Source organism: Podarcis filfolensis (assembly GCF_964270895.1).
Source record: "Podarcis filfolensis genome assembly, chromosome: 2".
In the NCBI taxonomy this organism is placed as follows: domain Eukaryota; kingdom Metazoa; phylum Chordata; class Lepidosauria; order Squamata; family Lacertidae; genus Podarcis; species Podarcis filfolensis.
This window is the reverse complement of record NC_139605.1, coordinates 105,569,991-105,585,751: the sequence shown is the minus strand read 5'-3', so window position 1 is coordinate 105,585,751 and position 15,761 is coordinate 105,569,991. Positions and strand designations below refer to the sequence as shown.

At 44.3% G+C, this 15,761-nt stretch overlaps 1 protein-coding gene across 4 annotated transcripts in view; it reads left to right on the top strand.

Annotated features, from left to right (window-relative positions):
* ANKFN1 (ankyrin repeat and fibronectin type III domain containing 1) overlaps window positions 1-15,761 on the top strand; it is a 271,898-nt gene that overhangs the window by 191,196 nt on the left and 64,941 nt on the right. For all 4 annotated transcript variants that reach the window (XM_083598613.1, XM_083598612.1, XM_083598615.1 and 1 more), the window contains exons 8-10: window positions 2,961-3,058; window positions 5,348-5,438; window positions 15,011-15,118. In XM_083598613.1, coding sequence (XP_083454739.1) covers window positions 2,961-3,058; window positions 5,348-5,438; window positions 15,011-15,118 — 297 coding nt within the window. The remainder of the gene's footprint in view (window positions 1-2,960; window positions 3,059-5,347; window positions 5,439-15,010; window positions 15,119-15,761) is intronic.

Genomic DNA, 15,761 nt, shown 5'->3' with positions numbered 1-15,761 from the left:
TACCCAGCTTTAGTTCGAAATGATTTAATGCAGCAAAAGTTATAAAGCCCAGAAAATTGTGGTTTACAATGGAAAATGTGACAGGCCATCAAATATAATGACACTTACAGGCACTCTGTAATGAAAGGCTACTATGCGCCAGTGCGAGAACCCCCATACAAGATGTTCTGTTAACAGCCTCTAAATTTTCATTGCTGCGGCTGGAGATAGTTCTGTGGCTCTCAATAAAGTCTGAGGCGTTTGTGTTGCTAGAGCTTCAGGGAGCTCAAGGTTAATGGACAAAAGTTAATGTTTCGTTGAGCGCTGCTTCTCACATTATGTTTGAAAGGCTGTGTACAGTCTCAGAAGTTGAACCCATGTCTGGAGCCCTGTGAAAAACCATAATGCAAAATACATGTGTCACTTTTGGCTCAAGGCAGACACTTGTATGTGATTGGGTATCTGCTGCCCTTGGTCACATAGCTAAAAGAAGCCCACCAAGCCAGGTTCTGTGACAGATTTTTATGAGAAGGTTGGCTAGACTGGTGACTGGGAGTGGTCACCGAGACAACATAACACCGGTCCTGAAAGATTTGCATTGGCTCCCAGTACATTTCTGAGCACAATTCAATGTGTTGGTGCTGACCTTTAAAGCCCTAAATGGCCTCGGCCCAGTATACCTGAAGGAGTGTCTCCACCCCCATCATTCAGCCCAGACACTGAGGTCCAGCTCCCTCACTGTGAGACATGAGGTTACAGGGAGCCAGGCAGAGGGCCTTCTTGGTCATGGCGCCCACCCTGTGGAATGCCCTCCCATCAGATGTCAATGAAATAAACAACTATTTGAGTTTTAGAAGACATCTGAAGGCAGCCCTGTTTAGGGAAGTTTTGAATGCCTGATGTTTCATCATGTTTTTAATATGCTGTTGGGAACCACCTGGAGTAGCTGGGGAAACCTATTATTATTGTTGTTGTTTTCATTATTATTATTATTATTATTATTATTATTATTATTATTATGATGCCAGCATGGTGTAGTGGTTAAGAGCAGTGGATTCGTAATCTGGTAAATCGGGTTCGATTCCCCGCTCCTCCACATGCAGCTGCTGGGTGACCTTGGGCCAGTCACACTTCTTTGAAGTCTCTCAGCCCCACTCACCTCACAGAGTGTTTGTTGTGGGGGAGGAAGGGAAAGGAGATTGTTAGCCGCTTGGAGACTGCTTAAGGGGAGTGAAAGGCAGGATATCAAATCCAAACTCCTCCTCCTCCTCCTCCTCCCTCTCCTCCTCTTCTTCTTCTTCTCTCCCAGATGTTGTTGGACTCTATCTTCCATCATCCCTAGTTCTCACAGTAAATAATCAGGGATGCTGCTGCTGCTGCTGCTGAAATTTGTATACTGCACTATACCTGCAGGCCTCAGGGCAGTTCACAAGATAAAATCACAAAATACATAGTAAAAATAAGAACAAGAACAGCCCAATAATCTCCCCTCCCCAACACATTTTAAAAGGGCATTGGATGTTAATCAGCCCAAGGCTTGGTTAAAGAGGAATGCTTTCGCCAGACGCCTAAAAGTGTACAATGCAGGAGCCAGGAGAACCTGCAGAACCTGCCACTGTGGAAATGGCCCTTTCTTTCTTTCATATCTGTAGCAATTGGGCCTTATTTTGATACAGGGAAGCTGCCCGTAAGTTAGTTTCTTTGCTATGGTGTCCATCCTTGCAAAATACCGTATTTTTCCACTTATAAGACTATGTTTCCCCCAAAAAAATTTAAGTTTGAAATTGGGGGTCGTCTTATACACGAAATGTTTAAAATATTTATTTCTTAATTTTGGGCTCAAAAAAATAGGGGTCGTCTTATACATGGGGGCGTCTTATAGATGGAAAAATACGGTAGTTAGGTCCTATTGTCATCAATCATCAAAGTGTGACATTTCATTATTGCTGTAACAGCCCTGCAAACTATGAGGCTCAGTATTATTTCCTTTGTATATAATGGAGGCAGGTAGACTTGCTATTGTCCACTCTGTCTTCTCGTTTAAAAGCAACAGCACAGTGGCTAGATGTGTGCTCTGGCTAGCATATCAAGGGTTTAGGACTGCTCTGCCTTCTTACTATAGATAAAGTGGTCTTAGATCTGCAGCCTCCTTTATTCATTAAGATTACTTCTTCTGAATTTGCTGCCTCTGCTCGTCTTCAGCTCGGTAAGCTATAACCAGCACCTGATTTAATTTAATAGTATTCTTCAAAAATGCACACAGCTCAGTTTTGAAACAATCTCAGGTTTTTGGTGTTTGCAGAAATTCTGATTCAAAATGGTTCTTCTGGTGAATGGGTATGTGATTTCAGTGATCTCAGGAGGCGTTGCAAACAGGCGCAAAGGACTCACACACACACATTGCATTTTAAAGGCTTTCTAGTTATTGCACCCAGCAAAATCAGGGAAATTGATCTCTGCTGTCCCCAGAACAGAGAACAACATCTGTAGGAAAAAGTGAAAAGAGTGGGTATGTTTTTATCAAACTTTGATGAACCCCAATGCCTAAGTTTCAAGCTTAAAGATTTTCCAAAGTAATTATCAGCTCCGATCTCCTTCATTGTGTGTCTGTATGTGAGGAATTCAGTGGTTCAATAATTTTATTCTACTTTTAGACAAACGAAACTGTCCTCTTGTGTTGCTTCAAACTGTGAACCCCACCAAACGTCACCTCCTAAGCACTGAATTGTTGGCTGATTTGCAACCAGTAGATCCACGTACTTGCTTAGCTGCTTGCAGGCCAAAATTCCCTTTCTCTTTGCGAGAGTAAAGTGCAAATGTTTGCTTGGCTTAACTTGCATGCAAAAAAACCTTCTTCAACGCTTTCATTGACACAGAGGCCTGAGACAAACAAGGGAGAGATGACGTAAATTAGCTGAATGTTCCTCTCTTAGACAATTGATGTCTAGTTAACCTTTCCACTGTTTGATTTTGTTTCCTAGCGGAATGGAGCTATTCAGAAGACTTTTCTCCTTTGGCTGGGGAAATCATCACGGATAACCTTCAGTCTATGAGGTGCACCATCACCGGACTCACCATGGTAAATGACAAGGCCTTAATTTAGATTGTGCTGCTCCCCAAACACTAACAAAACTGCCCACTTTGAATTTAAGCTGCTCGAGGAGAACAGCTGAGCGCCATTCCTCTGGCAAGGGCTGCCAGTCATTAAACGCATTGTGTCTGGTACCCAGCATCTGAAAACCACAAAGGGATGGGCGGTTGGCTGTAGGTTGTTTTGTGAGTCGCTGTATTAGTGGGGGAGATCTGAAGAGAGTGGAATTAAAGCTGCTGTGCCGTGGATCATGGGCTAATCTTAGGGCAGATCAAAGGCTTTGGAGAGATCCAATCCTGACTCCATGTCTGATGCCTAAAATAACAGTTCCATCCCCACCGCTTTGTTGGGGAAACAAAAGTCGCTGGCTGCAGCAACTTAAAAGGAGAGAGGGGTGTTTTTATAGAGATTAAAAGTGGGTGGCTGATGGACAATGATCTCCCTATGGAGAGTCTCAGGAGGGGGGCATATAAGGATGTCCACTTCACATTCAACTTTCGGTCCTTCATAAGCAGCTGAATGTGACTTTCGACATCAGTAACAGGGTTTTTTTATTTTTTAAATTCATCAATATTTACAGCTGGAGGGAAATCTCAGATACATTCTCCTGTCTCAAAATCGTTTGCATTTTTTTAATTTAAAGAAAAACCTGTGTTAGTCGAGGGAGACACATTAAGTTCTTCTAAACTGACTTTTAAATTCAACATTTAACATCTTGGGGTTTGAAGCTTAGATTTTAAAAGTGTCTTTTTACAGTTGGGTTTTTGTTGTTGTTGATTTGTGCAAAGGTTAGCTTTGAACAAATGCTTTGGTGGATTTCCTTGATAATATTTTCCCCCCAGCTTCATGTCCATGGGAGGCAGCAGCTGAAATGGGGTGTTTTGGGGCAGGAGTGGAGATCGAAAGCCCTGTAGATCCCAGGAAAGCAACAATTCCCAGGTTGTTATGTCATGTGTAGTTTGGGCCTTAGCCTGGCTCAGCAGAAGGCAACTCCTTATAGCTCTGTGGAACGTCTAAAAACAGGGTACCTCTGTTGACCTAGAAGACTGTGGTTGTAGCCCTAACGTGCACATCCCATAGACCTCCCTTTGACCTGTTTCAGGAGCTGTTCCTTGAGAGACAATTTAGAGGCAAATCATCAGCAATTTATACAACCTACAAGAATAATAAAAGCCATGCACCGCCCAGTGCTAGCTAATCTAAACTACTTCTCAGGGTCCCAGAGATACAGTATGCAATATTGTAAGAGATAAGGTGAAGCCAATTGTAAATGATGGAGAATGCAGCGCCAATACATGAATAAAACATGCGGCCAACACGTTTTTCTATTATTATAATAATGATGGTGATGATCTCAAGCAGTTTATGCCTCATATTTCTTTGGGGTAACCTTTGTGTTTGTTTGGGGGCAAGCTTTGTTTCTGAAACGTTCCACTGTGGACAGTGAAGGAACAGAAGAAAAGTCGATTTTTGACACTTGCTATGATATTATTAGCATTGTTTCAATGCCATTTGGCAACATTTGGCTTCTCTAGCTGCTGTTTCTTCTCAATAAGGTCTTCCTCCCTCCTTATTAATATTATTATTATTTTTCAAATTTCTATACCACCCTTCCTCCAAAGATCACAAGACAGTTTACAATATATACAGCGGTACCTCCGTTCTCGAACATAATCCATTCCTGAAGACTGTCCGGCTTCCAAAATCTTCAAAAACTGAGGGATGGCTTTCCATTGGTTGCAAGAGTTTCTTGCACACAGCGGAAGCCGTGTCGCACGTCCGAGTTCTGAATAACATTCAAAAACGGAAGCATTTACTTCCGGGTTTGGGGCGTTCGAGAACCAAAACGTTCGACAATGGAGGTGTTCAGGAACCAGGGTACCACTGTATTCTTCCCTCTCTTCCTTTAATTCTGCTTCTTCATCTTATTGGTTTCACTGTTCTCAGACTCCTTTGCTCTCCCTTCTACTTAAGCTGCTTGGCTGTGGCAACCTGCAAGCTTTTCTTGCTGATGCCACAGCGATACGGCTGATGTGTTATCATCACAGGCAGCCATAAGCAAAGCCGCATGTTCTGCAGTTGCTTCAGCTGTCTCGAATGCGCCAATTTCAAACGTTAGTGAACATTCAGCACAGCCCTGCTATAAAACAGGTTACAAGAAATGTATTTGGGTCATTGGGCTCGCTCCTTTGTCAATGGGTAGCCGCATGACTATGGAATGCGTGTTTTGCCCGTGCTCATAAACTTGGGGTCATCTGTTTTATTTTCTCATTACAGGGCCGAATCTATTATGTCCGAGTTTATGCTTATAACATGAAAGGCTGGGGGCAGCCTCAGACTTCCACGCCCCCCTGTGCTTCTCCTTCAAGTAGGTTAAGAGTTTTTGTCTATTTCAACATTGACTGCTTGTATTATTTGAACAACATGCATTCATTTTCTCTTTTCCCCTCTCTTTTAAAGTGGAATTTAATAATGAGATCTGGATTTGAGGATTGAAGATAATGTTAGTTTATAGAAACTGGCTTTGTGGGGTGTTATATTGGATTGGAGAAAGTGAATATTGGTTTTTATATAGCAGTCAGATGAACTGGAAGTTCTTTATTTTCTGAATCTTAATTTTCTATTTTTCTCTTTTCACCTCTTTTCTACTCTTTCTTTATTTTTCTTTCTTTCTCTATTTATTCACCCCTTTTTGGATTTTTATTGTATCTAGATAAAAGTCTTGGTTTGGTTTTAAAAGGGAAAAGATATTAAATTTTGTCTTTCTCTCTGTAAAACTTAATAAAATTTATTTTTAAAAAATAAATACAGTGACATTTAAAAGGTTAGTTCAGCCAAGGTGAAATGATCATGGCAGAAAAAGAAAAAGAAAAAAAAAAAGGAATGCATTTATAGAGATAGTTAGTCTATGTGCTTTCAACCTCCCAATTAGCCCTGTGTTTGGCTGTCTGTGAAATATCTGATCCTTCAAGAACTTACATGTGGAAGCAGGAAGTTGCCTTACTCCGAGTCAAACAATTGGTCCATCTAGTTCAGCAATGCCTATAGTGGTTGGCAGCAGCTCTCTGAGAGCCAGTATGGTGTAGTGGTTAAGAGCGGTAGATTCGTAATCTGGTGAACCGGGTTCGTGTCTCCGCTCCTCCACATGCAGCTGCTGGGTGACCTTGGGCCAGTCACACTTCTCTGAAGTCTCTCAGCCCCACTCACCTCACAGAGTGTTTGTTGTGGGGCAGGAAGGGAAAGGAGAATGTTAGCCGCTTTGAGACTCCTTAAAGGGAGTGAAAGGCGGGATATCAAATCCAAACTCTTCTTCTTCTTCAGACCAAGTTTGGCCTATCCTTGCTTTGCCTGGAGTTGCCCTGGCTTGAGCCTGCAATACTCTGTATGCAAAGTGAATGATGTATCACTGAGCCATGGTTTTCTCACACCCAGTTGTGTATGTTCATTTGTTTACATGTGTAGCACCATTGATGGTCATAGCTCTTTCTAATAATGATGATGATGATGATGGTGATGTTATTTGTACCCCGACCATACGGCTAGGTTTCTCCAGCCACTCTGTGCAGCTTCCAGAATATATAAAAACATACTAAAACATTAAACATTTTAAACACCCCCGTACAGGGTTGCCTTAAGATGTCTTCTAAAGATTCCATAGTTACATATCTCCTTGAGATCCGATGGGAGTGCATTCTGCAGGGTGGGTGCCGCTACCAAGAAGGCCCTCTGCCTGGTTCCCTGTACCCTCCCTTCTCACAGTAAGGGAACTGCCAGAAGGCCCTCAGAGCTGGACCTCAGTGTCTGGGCTGAGAGATGGGGGTGGAGACGCTCCTTCAAGTATACTGGACCAAGGATGTTTAGGGCTTTAAATATCAGTATCAGCACTTTGAATTGTGCTCAGAAATGTACTGTACTTTGTACTGTACCATTGTTGGGGAAGGGAACTTGCTACCTATCCCAAGGAGCTTCTGGTCTAAATTTCAACAATCAAGAGAGAGGGCAGGTTAAAGAGGAAAGTAAGAGGTGAGCATAACTGGGTAAATAGGAATAGAAGCAGTTCCACGCACTTAGGATTCATTTCAGTTTAATAGGGGAAGAAGAAGGGGCTAAACCAAAACAGTTGGATTTGTGGTAATTGCCATATGTAAAGGCTATCATATATGGGCTTAACAAGCTGAGAAATGAACAAACCTTTTGCCTGTGCACACAACTCTCTGTGTGGGTAAAGGTAAAGGGACCCCTGACCATTAGGTCCAGTCGTGGCCAACTCTGGGATTGCGGCACTCATCTTGCTTTATTGGTTGAGGGAGCCGGCGTACAGCTTCCGGGTCATGTGGCCAGCATGACTAAGCCACTTCTGGAAAACCAGAGCAGTGCACGGAAACGCCGTTTACCTTCCCGCCGGAGCGGTACCTATTGATCTACATGCACTTTGACGTGCTTTCGAATTGCTAGGTTGGCAGGAGCTGGGACTGAGCAACGGGAGCTCACCCCGTCATGGGGATTCAAACCGCCAACCTTCTGATCGGCAAGTCCTAGGCTCTGTGGTTTAACCCACAGCGGCTTAAACCATGAAGCTTCCAATTCACCATTGCTTCTCATTTTGTCCAAACCGGACAACTATGGTTACCAGCTTTGGAACAATCCAAACCATAGTTTGAAGTTCGTTTAAGATCCTGGCTTAGTTCAGAGCTGTTAACCACAGTTTCCTAGATCAGACAGCCATGTGACAGCCCTTGAGATATTTGAAGATGGCTATCAAATCTCCTCTCAGTCTCTTCTTTTCCAGGTTAAACATACCCAGCTCCTTCAAATGTTCCGCATAAGGCTAGGTTTCCAAACCCTTGATCATCTTGGTTGCCCTCATCTGCACACGTTCCAACTTGTCAACATCCTTCTTAAATTGTGGCACCCAGAACTGGACATGGCATTCCAGGTGTGGTCTGACCAAGGCAGAGTAGAGTAATACTATTACTTCCCTTGATCTGAACACTATACTTCTGTTGACACGGCCTAGAATAGCAATAGCTTTTTTTGCTGCTGCATCACACAGTTGACTTGTGTAAAGCAATGTGTATTAAAAATTGCTGATTTCTTTTTATAAAAAGAACACACATGGAAACATATTTAAACAGTTAGGAAGAACTTCTCCAAGTATTATTTACTACACTTCCATTATGGCCTTGTGCAATGCAATTGTGTGCATGTTTACTCAGAATTAGACCCAGTTTCATCCTATAGGGCTGACTTCCTAGACAGCTTCCTTAGGTCAGGTTCGGTTCGCTCGTTCAGGGCCACAACAAAATGACAAAACACAGAAATGGGAAAATGTGAATGAAAAAGATCCCCTACACCCATATTCTTTTAAAACCATACAGGGTTTTCTGTGTGTGTAAGATTTTGTTTTCTTTGAAAAGAAATATTAAAATGTAGAGGCATGATCGGATCCTCTCCTTAACTTTCTCCAAATTCAGAAGGCTAGCCATTGGTCTACACATTACTTTTACCACTCTCGCAAGCTGGAAACGGCTTCTCTCTGTGGCTTTTCCAAGCCACCAACATGAAATGGTGTGCAGCAGCTGATCTCATTATATTTAGGGCTGCCAGGAAAAGTTGGCATGCCAGGTGCCAACCACAATGCACAACCATTAACTGGTACATGAGGCTGGCCTTGGTGGAAAAGCGACCACCCAAAAGCCATTTCCAGCTTCCTCTGTATGTTAAAGATAATGCTTAGACCAGTTCTAAAACAGAAGATATGGCAATCAAATACTGGGAAATAGCCTCCCTTTTGTCAAAAGCGGAATTACTCACCCCACCCCCACCCTTTAAATGACCAAAGGTCATTTAGTTACCTAGAACTAGAATAAGTCCTCTCTCATTTTACAGTGGTACCTCGGTTCTCAAATTTAATCCGTTCTGGAAGTCCGTTCCAAAACCAAAGCGTTCCAAAACCAAGGCACGCTTTCTCATAGAAAGTAATGCAAAATGGATTAATCTGTTCCAGACTTTTAAAAACAACCCCTAAATCAGCAATTTAACATGAATTTTACTATCTAACGAGACCATTGATCCATAAAATGAAAGCAATAAGCAATGTACTGCAGTCAATCAATCAATCAGTAGCTGAACTGTGTTCCACACAGTCACAAAAACAAAACAAAAAGAGCCGCAAAAACAAAAATGCAAAATAAATAGCAATAACAGACAGACCTCAGCGTAACACTCAAAATGGAAGTGTGGCACTCAAAATGGAGCACGTTCGACTTCCAGAAAAAGTTCACAAACCGGAACACTTACTTCCGGGTTTGCAGTGTTTGGGTTCCAAGTTGTTTGAGTACCAAGGCACTTGAGAACCAAGGTACCACTTTATTACGTAAGTTTATTTATTCATCCAACAGTGAATGCTTGGGATCTTAAGTTTGCACAAACGTTTTCTGTTTTCATGCCTCAGTTTAATCCATCTACCTTCTCCTAGTCGACCTCATCAATTTCTTGAAATAGCCTCCCAATGCTGATAATGCAGATATTTCACCCAAATACAGTTGCGGGTGAACATCATCGTCTTTTACACACCTCGTAAAACAAGACGATGTGTGAAAAGACAAAACGGTCATGGTGTCATCTTGTGGCCTTTGGTTGCAAATGGGAGAGAGGTAGTGAGAGTGGTTTTTGCCTGATTGTGTCCTCTATCATGGAAAGCATGTGTTGTGAGATCACCTAAACTGCCTCCTTGTTGTGGGGCGGGACCGTTTGGATAGCCACAACACCCCATTGGTTGCCCCTTGGTTGCCAGGGCAGAAATTTGGCCTGCTGGGTTGTCTATTGGCTACTGAGGGGCTCACCCCCAAGCCCTGGCAACCTGGACCATGTCCTTCCTTAATAGGACGGCACGGAGCTCGCCACCATTTCCCTTCACAGCAGACCGGAAGTCACTTTTTCTGTTTTCATGCCTCAGTTTAATCCATCTACCTTATCTTACTGGACTTCGTCAGTTTATTGCAATAGCCTCCCAATGCTGATAATGCAGATATTTAAGCCATAGCTGTCAACGTTTCCCTTTTTTAAAGGGAAATTCCCTTATTCCAAATAGGATTCCTCGCAAGAAAAGGGAAAAGTTGACAGCTATGATTTAAGCTGCTGCATGTCATTGGGAGCTTTCTTTTTCTTCCGACGTACAGCGGATCACCCGCCCTCCCTCCCTATACGTAGGGCTGTTCTTTTGGCCTTGTTATGCCTGTCTAGGGGTTGTCTGTTTTGGAGCAGGGGCCCGATAGGAATTTTGCCATTTGGCCGATTGGCTGGTGCCTCTCGTTTTTGGCCTACCGTGTAGCAAATCGTCACAACTTTGTAAGGTTGGTGGTTAGGCATTGGTTTGATGTTTTGTGGAGGGGAAGCGGTTGGCTGCGCCTGCTCCCCCATTGCTGCTGCTAGGGAATTCCGTTAAAGGAATCCAGGGGCTCGCCTTGCTTTTGTCCAAACCCTGTCAGGGGCTAGGGCCACGCCATAGTCCCTGGGAGTATCTGGGGTGAGCTGTGAGACTGAACCCAGTTTCGTGCTCCTCCAGAATGCTTTCCCTTACTGACTTCTGGTGGTGCCCAGTTGTCAGTTTTGTTCCTGGCACAGTTCAGGTTCAAGCAGTCAGGAACCATGCCTAAGCAACCACTCACAGGCTGTAATCAATAAAGTTGTGGCCAAAATTATTGCCAGAAACTAAATTTCTGTGTCTGTTAGGTATTTATTTTGGGGGTGGTTTGGGGGGTCTTCACACGCAACTTTATTTCCCTGGAATGCCATGCCCTTCCTATGAAATATTGGTTCATGAGCTTGCAATGTAAACTAACCCAGCACGGACCGTTCGCAAAACGTCAGCCATTGGGTAGCGCTGAATGCATTCGCATACTCTGTGCCAGCTATGCAGAGTCTGTCAATAGGCAAACATGCCGACAGCATGCTTTTATTTGCAGAGCCGAAGTGGGTTATTAACTTTATTCTTTTCCGTTAAAAGAGGTGTGAAAAATAGCAGCTAAACGTAGCACCCATGAGAGGGGGAGAGGTCACAATGAGTTGCCTAAACTTGACCAAAATTATTATTCTCTTCTTGCCAACAAGAGAGTCAGCAGGGTAGTGAGAAATAACTTAAAGGGAGTAAAAAGGTTCAATTTGTAAATAGGTTTGAATTGGTTATGCAGCAAGATTAAAATAAGGAACCACAGAGAGGTGGAGGGGGGAATTCGAAGAAAATGTAGGTTGAATTTGTTTAGATTTAATGTTTGTTGTTGAAATATTGTAAAATGTAAAAATAAAAAATTTAGAGAGAGAGAGAGAGTCAGCAGGGAATGAAGGACTTTTGCTGGCCTGTTGTTAAAATTCAAATAGTAGCCCTGTGGTACCCAATAAGGAGCTGCCAGCTGATTCCCCCAGAATGTGGAAGACATTTGGCAGAAGAACCTGCCTTGTCAATAATATGGTACCAAGCTTAAAAGGTAAAGGTACCCCTGCCCGTACGGGCCAGTCGTGTCCGACTCTAGGGTTGTGCGCCCATCTCACTTAAGAGGCCGGGGGCCAGCGCTGTCCAGAGACACTTCCGGGTCACGTGGCCAGCGTGACGAAGCTGCTCTGGTGAGCCAGCACCAGCGCAGCACACGGAAACGCCGTTTACCTTCCCGCCAGTAAGCTGTCCCTATTTATCTACTTGCACTTAGGGGTGCTTTCGAACTGCTAGATGGGCAGGAGCTGGGACTGAAAGACGGGAGCTCACCCCGCCACGGGGATTCGAACCGCCGACCATGCGATCGGCAAGTCCTAGGCACTGAGGTTTTACCCACAGCGCCACCCGCGTACCAAGCTTAGTGTGGCATAAAAGAGCTTTTCTTCAGAGGTTGCAGGAGAGTTGAGGCATGTCTGGTTGAGCACATAGACACTCCCTACCCTACTCAAAGCAGGGGTGTTGTGTACAGCCCCACACCCTCTGTACCGGTTGGGAGATTTGCGTGTCGAGACCCTGCAACCACCCCCTCGTTGAAGAATAAAACACCAGGACGCAGATAATTAGGTTAATGTTATTGGGCAAATTTTGGCCACAACTTTATTGATTACAGAATGTGAGCGGTATTGGCTTAGGCATTGAATGGACCCGAATATATCTGACTCCTGCCCGTTGTGCAGGGAGTCCGGTAAGGGTAAACCACCGGAGGGGGAGCCCCGTCGATGCAAACCAACTCAAGCTCCCCCCAGGGTTCCCAACAGAGTTGTGTCATGGTCCTAGCCCCACCCTGGGCTTCGGACAAGATCCACACCCCTGGATTCCTTTAACGGAATACCCTTAAGCTTGGAGGGGCAGGTGATGGCCACACCTCCCCTCCCCCATCACAAGGTCAAACAATGCCTAACTGCAAAACCTTACAAAGTTGTGATGATTGCTACGAGGTAGGCGAAAACCAAATGGCTCATGCCAGTTTGCCAAGTGGAAAAATTCCTACCAGGCCCCTCAACGGCGACCAACTGAGGTCCATAGCAAGGGCAATGAAGAATACCTGCAAAAAAGGGAGGGAGAGCAGGAGATTGAGGAAGCGAGCCGAGAGAAAGCTCTCCAGCTCGCACCTCTGTTTAAATGGGTCCCGGCCATGTGCCCGCCCCCCCCCCCAGCCAGCGGATTGGCTGGCTGGTTGCTGACATAGCCGGGATCCTCCAGGCAACACGGGACTTTGTCCCCTGCCCCCGGAGGAGAGTGGGTAGCCACGTGGTGCACCGCAACTCCTCCCTACAGTGAAGTGGAGCGGACATATAGCCTGTTTGGGCCTCATCCCTGAAGAGGACTTGTGCTTTCCCACTCCTTTGCCACATGTTTGCAGCAGCTGACCTAATGACTGGAAGTGGCCACTGGAACCATATAGCACTGATCCTAAAAGAACTACATTGGCTCCCAGTATGTTTCCGAGCACAATTCAAAGTGTTGGTCCTGACCTTTAAAGCTCTAAATGGCCTCAGCCCAGTATACCTGAAGGAGCATTTCCACCCCCATCATTTCAGCCCGGACACTGAGATCTCGCTCTGAGGGCCTTCTGGCAGTTCACTCACTGCAAGAAGTAAGGTTACAGGGAACCTTCTCAGCAGTGGCCTATGGAATGCCCTCCCTTCAGATGTCAAAGAGATAAGTAACTATACAACCTTTAGACAACATCTGAAGGCAGCCTTGCATATGGAAGTTTTAAATGGTGTTTTATTATGTTTCTGTATATGTTGGAAGCCACCTGGAGTGGTTAGGGCAACCCAGTCAGATGGGCGAGGTACAAATACTACTACTACTACTACTACTACTATTATTATTATTATTATTATTGATGTCAGGACCTGAGGTTCATTGCATGAATGGGGAAGGGCCATAGCTCAGTGGTCCAGCACCCACCTTGCATGCAGAAGGTTGAAGGTTCAGTCCCCAGCATCTCCAGGTTGGGAATGTCTCCTGCCTAAAGCCTTGGAGAGCCACTGCCATTAGTCAGATAGATGGATCAATGGTCCGACTCAATACAACTCGTAATTGGGGAGGTTTTGGATTGGGAGACCATTTCTGATATAATGTGCATCTCCTGCAGTAGCTTGGGACACAACAGGAATGAGACCATATGCCTTGCCTTCCTGATTTGGTATGTTTCCAACAATTACCATTGGAATTAGCACCAGTGTCAGGCTTCGGGGAATTGGCTTACTCACCCGTGGCAGTAAATAAGAAGATCAAATGAAAGGGATGTCCTAGATTCTTTAATAATCAAAGTGAGAGACAAAAGAACATGTCTCCCTAGAAATGGCGGTGCTCCCGATTAAGGCTTGCACCCCCTCTGTTCGTATTAATCTACATCACTCCTAAATCTTGTAATCTGAGCTTGTACCCTCTGTGCTTTCTGTTCTGAGACTTTCTGAGATCTTCTTGACTTTGGGGAGGGCGGTAGAGGAATGCTATCCAATGACCGTGAATCTGTTAACCCTCTCTCTCCCAGTGTTTCTTCTCCTAGCTGTTCTCCATCCAGTGTTTCCCAGCTTCTGCTTTCTGAACTATGCCCCTCTGCAAACCACTGTTCCAAGTCTATACTGTCTTCCTGCTCCTGGGAAGATTCAAGATCCAGATTAGGGGGAGGGGGTGGCTCCTATTATTCCTCCTCAGTGCAGCCCTCCTCAACATGGTCCCTGACAACCAGATATATTTATTTACTGAATTTATATCCTGCTCATCCTCCTGAAGGAGCCCAGAGCAACAGACACATCCACAACAAAATATTTTTAAAGTAAAATTCTAAAAGTAATTAAAACATTCTCTTGTTCAGTGATGTCAGGGTTGCCAGGAGCGGTGGCCTTCAGCCCTGGGTAAGCAGGGATGTTCTCAAATTCCTCCTAAAAGTCAATAATGATGGAGACCATGGAGGGCATACCTCAGACAGAGAACTGCCACTGAAAATGTCTGCCACAGAGTGGAATGGATCAGAATAGCTTTCCGTAATTCTATTTCCAATTTTCATAAGGGGACCCTCCCCATACTTAGCATTTAAATCTTGGGTCTCTAGTTGTTTTTTTTGGACTACAATTCCCATCACCCCTGGCCATGGGTCCTAATAATTAGGGATGATGGGAGTTGTAGTCCAAAAAAACCCAGCTGGAGGCCCAAGTTTGGGAAACACTATTTAAATGCTAAGTTTGGGGAGGGGCCCCTGTGTGGGTTTTTTTCTGAAAAAAATCAAATCAAATCTCCAAAATGGTAGTAAAGTAGAAGCAGTAGCTATTTGGGAGGGAATTTCACAGCGTTCTGATCAAGGACAAACTTAAAAAAAAACCAGGCTTATTGGCCAACTTTGTCCGGAGCCAGGAGACGATGAGAGCAAAGAAACGTTCTGCGTGGCTCCCTTTCCTCTGCCGCATTTCACATTGCTTATTTCTTTCGCTCAACAGACTGGAAAGACTACGATGGTCGAGAGCCTAGGCACAGGGGACAGGTCGAGGCTCTGGAACGTTTGCTGCAGCAGGTTAGGGCATCTCGTCCTAGTTACAGTTGCCGAGGTAAGGATAAAGTATCCTCCGTGGGGTAGGGCACCAGGCGAAGTCTCCGTGGCGCCTGTAATTTTAGCAGCTTCCTATCTGGGCCATACTGTCTCATTCATCAAGAAAGAGAAAGATATTAATATTGGCCCATCTGGAATCACTTTAGCAGACTATCTCGCTCTTCTTGCCTCTCCCAATTGGCAACGCGGCAAACATTTGAAGAGAAGCTTTCGCCAAAGCCTCTCTCTCATTCTCTCTCTCTCTCTCTCTCTCTCTCTCTCCTGCCCAGTAAATTGTTTCAGATCACAAACGCCAATTAATATGTATAAAGACTTCCTGGCAAAGACAGAAAACAGGCCTTAACAGGGCTGGTAATAATAATAATAATAATAATAATAATAATAATAATAATAATAATATTTTATTTATACCCCGCCCTTCCCGGTTCAGAAAACCGGGCTCAGGGCGGCCAGCAACAAATTTAAAACACTTAATTAATGCAACAAAAAACAGCATAAAAGACAGTATAAAACGTGAATAACAATCAATTCAGAATTCAAAAATCAGTTTAGGGGGGAAATCCATCCAATAAACATTAGATGATCACCAAGGCTAGCTGGCTAAATTAGTCCTATTTGGGCCAGCGAGGAGACCAGGGGAG